This window comes from Procambarus clarkii, chromosome 63, assembly GCF_040958095.1.
Source record: "Procambarus clarkii isolate CNS0578487 chromosome 63, FALCON_Pclarkii_2.0, whole genome shotgun sequence".
Taxonomy (NCBI): domain Eukaryota; kingdom Metazoa; phylum Arthropoda; class Malacostraca; order Decapoda; family Cambaridae; genus Procambarus; species Procambarus clarkii.
In genome coordinates this window covers 26,814,503-26,818,113 of record NC_091212.1, presented here as the reverse complement: position 1 = coordinate 26,818,113, position 3,611 = coordinate 26,814,503, and the positions used below count along the sequence as shown (strand labels likewise).

The window sequence follows — 3,611 nt, the reverse complement described above, 5'->3', positions numbered from 1 at the left end:
GCAGCTGCATCGTGCATGACTGCTGTCAACCGCAGCTGCATCGTGCATGACTGCTGTCAACCGCTGCTGCATCGTGCATGACTGCTGTCAACCGCAGCTGCATCGTGCATGACTGCTGTCAACCGCTGCTGCATCGTGCATGACTGCTGTCAACCGCAGCTGCATCGTGCATGACTGCTGTCAACCGCAGCTGCATCGTTCATGACTGCTGTCAACTGCAGCTGCATCGTTCATGACTGCTGTCAACCGCAGCTGCATCGTGCATGACTGCTGTCAACCGCAGCTGCATCGTGCATGACTGCTGTCAACAGCAGCTGCATCGTTCATGACTGCTGTCAACTGCAGCTGCATCGTGCATGACTGCTGTCAACCGCAGCTGCATCGTGCATGACTGCTGTCAACTGCTGCTGCATCGTGCATGACTGCTGTCAACCGCAGCTGCATCGTGCATGACTGCTGTCAACTGCTGCTGCATCGTGCATGACTGCTGTCAACCGCAGCTGCATCGTGCATGACTGCTGTCAACCGCAGCTGCATCGTGCATGACTGCTGTCAACCGCAGCTGCATCGTTCATGACTGCTGTCAACTGCAGCTGCATCGTGCATGACTGCTGTCAACTGCTGCTGCATCGCGCATGACTGCTGTCAACCGCAGCTGCATCGTGCATGACTGCTGTCAACTGCTGCTGCATCGTGCATGACTGCTGTCAACCGCAGCTGCATCGTGCATGACTGCTGTCAACTGCTGCTGCATCGTGCATGACTGCTGTCAACCGCAGCTGCATCGTGCATGACTGCTGTCAACCGCAGCTGCATCGTGCATGACTGCTGTCAACCGCAGCTGCATCGTGCATGACTGCTGTCAACTGCAGCTGCATCGTGCATGACTGCTGTCAACCGCAGCTGCATCGTGCATGACTGCTGTCAACTGCTGCTGCATCGTGCATGACTGCTGTCAACCGCAGCTGCATCGTGCATGACTGCTGTCAACTGCTGCTGCATCGTGCATGACTGCTGTCAACCGCAGCTGCATCGTGCATGACTGCTGTCAACTGCTGCTGCATCGTGCATGACTGCTGTCAACCGCAGCTGCATCGTGCATGACTGCTGTCAACTGCTGCTGCATCGTGCATGACTGCTGTCAACCGCAGCTGCATCGTGCATGACTGCTGTCAACTGCTGCTGCATCGTGCATGACTGCTGTCAACCGCAGCTGCATCGTGCATGACTGCTGTCAACTGCAGCTGCATCGTGCATGACTGCTGTCAACTGCAGCTGCATCGTGCATGATTGTGGACCAAAATATATAAAACTATGATTAATAGGAAAACTAACTTTCCTATGGTGTTTGCTGATATCATGCATGAAAATAGGTACCATATTAGCATCAGGAACAAGAACAGTAGCAGCATCTAGAACAAGAACAGTAGCAGCATCTAGAACAAGAACAGTAGCAGCATCAAGAGCAGTAGCAGCATCAAGAGCAGTAGCAGCATCAAGAACAGTAGCAGCATCAAGAACAGTAGCAGCTTCAAGAACAGTAGCAGCATCAAGAACAAGAACAGTAGCAGCATCAAGAACAGTAGCAGCATCAAGAACAGTAGCAGCATCAAGAACAGTAGCAGCATTTAGAACAGTAGCAGCATCTAGAACAGTAGCAGCATCAAGAACAGTAGCAGCATCAAGAACAGTAGCAGCATCAAGAACAGTAGCAGCATCAAGAGCAGTAGCAGCATCAAGAACAGTAGCAGCATCAAGAACAGTAGCAGCATCTAGAACAAGAACAGTAGCAGCATCAAGAGCAGTAGCAGCATCAAGAACAGTAGCAGCATCAAGAACAGTAGCAGCATCTAGAACAGCAGCAGCATCAAGAACAGTAGCAGCATCAAGAACAGTAGCAGCATCTAGAACAAGAACAGTAGCAGCATCAAGAGCAGTAGCAGCATCAAGAACAGTAGCAGCATCAAGAACAGTAGCAGCATCAAGAACAGTAGCAGCATCAAGAACAGTAGCAGCATCAAGAACAGTAGCAGCATCAAGAACAGTAGCAGCATCAAGAACAGTAGCAGCATCAAGAACAGTAGCAGCATCAACAGTAGCAGCATCAAGAACAGTAGCAACAGCATCAATAACAGCAGCAGCAGCAACAGCATCAATAACAGCAACAGCAGCAACAGCATCAATAACAGCAGCAGCAGCAACAGCATCAATAACAGCAACAGCAGCAACAGCACCAATAACAGCAGCAGCAGCAACAGCACCAATAACAGCAGCAACAGTATCAATAACAGCAGCAACAGCATCAATAACAGCAGCAGCAGCAACAGCATCAATAACAGCAGCAGCAGCAACAGCATCAATAACAGCAACAGCAGCAACAGCACCAATAACAGCAGCAACAGCACCAATAACAGCAGCAGCAGCAACAGCAATAACAGCAGCAGCAGCAACAGCAATAACAGCAGGCGGGTCCCAACACACTTCTGGCCCCTAGGACCGTCCTTGAGTATTGATTGGGTGGGGGAGGGAATATTTGTACGTGTGTCCCAGCGGCAGCAGCGGCAGGAGCAGCAGGAGCAGTAGCAGGAACAGGAGCAGCAGCACTAAGAGCAGCAGGAGGAACAGGAGCAGGAGCAGCAGCAGGAACAGGAGCAGCACCAGGAGCAGCAGCACTAAGAGCAGCAGGAGGAACAGGAGCAGGAGCAGCAGCAGGAACAGGAGCAGAAGCAGCACCAGGAGCAGGAGCAGGAGCAGGCAGCACCAGCAGCACCAGGATCAGCAGCATCAGGAGCAGCAGCAGGAACAGGAGCAGAAGCAGCACCAGGAGCAGCAGCAGCAGCACCAGCAGCAGCAGCACCAGGATCAGCATCAGGAGCAGCAGCAGGAACAGGAGCAGAAGCAGCACCAGGAGCAGCAGCACCAGGATCAGCAGCATCAGGAGCAGCAGCAGGAACAGGAGCAGAAGCAGCACCAGGAGCAGCAGCAGCACCAGGAACAGGAGCAGGAGCAGCACCAGGAGCAGCATCACCAGGAGCAGGAGCAGGAGCAGCAGTAGGAGGAGCAGCAGCAGCACCACCACCACCCGGAGCAGCACCAGGAGCAGCAGCACCCCCACCCGGAGCACCAGGAGCAGCAATAGTAGCACCACCACCACCCGGAGCAGCAGCAGCAGCACCAGGAGCAGCAGCAGCAGCACCAGGAGCAGCAGCAGCAGCTGCAATACCAGGGAGGGGAGTAGAGGGAGTAGCAATAGACATAACAGGAGCAGGAGCAGGAGCAGGAGCAGCAGCAGGAGCAGCAGCTGCAGGACACCACTCGACACCAACACCAGGGACACCCTCTCATTCCACCCGCTGTGTGAGGTGGTGTTTGTTGTCTTCACAAACACCCCTACACCTGGTCACTGTAGGTGTGGTGCCAGGCTGGTCACTGTAGGTGTGGTGCCAGGCTGGTCACTGTACGTGTGGTGCCAGGCTGGTCACTGTAGGTGTGGTGCCAGGCTGGTCACTGTAGGTGTGGTGCCAGGCTGGTCACTGTAGGTGTGGTGCCAGGCTGGTCACTGTAGGTGTGGTGCCAGGCTGGTCACTGTAGGTGTGGTGCCAGGCTGGTCA

The 3,611-nt window shown here is 54.0% G+C and overlaps 1 protein-coding gene across 1 annotated transcript; it reads right to left on the bottom strand.

Annotated features, from left to right (window-relative positions):
- Positions 1-1,203: 1,203 nt before the first annotated feature.
- On the bottom strand, positions 1,204-3,257 carry LOC138354569 (mRNA decay activator protein ZFP36L3-like). Its single transcript, XM_069308939.1, has 2 exons — positions 2,771-3,257; positions 1,204-1,904 (listed from the first exon to the last, which is right to left on the bottom strand). The coding sequence occupies exons 1-2, from the start codon at positions 3,255-3,257 to the stop codon at positions 1,204-1,206; spliced, it is 1,188 nt and encodes a 395-aa protein (XP_069165040.1).
- Positions 3,258-3,611: the final 354 nt, after the last annotated feature.

Bases quoted from the DNA above. Each gene is read 5' to 3' on its own strand.
- LOC138354569 (XM_069308939.1), bottom strand. From the start codon at position 3,257: ATGTCTATTGCTACTCCCTCTACTCCCCTCCCTGGTATTGCAGCTGCT. The intron at 1,905-2,770 runs GTGCTGCTGGTG...TTCTTGTTCTAG, and splicing joins TCCTGATGCTGCTGATCCTG to ATGCTGCTACTGTTCTTGAT.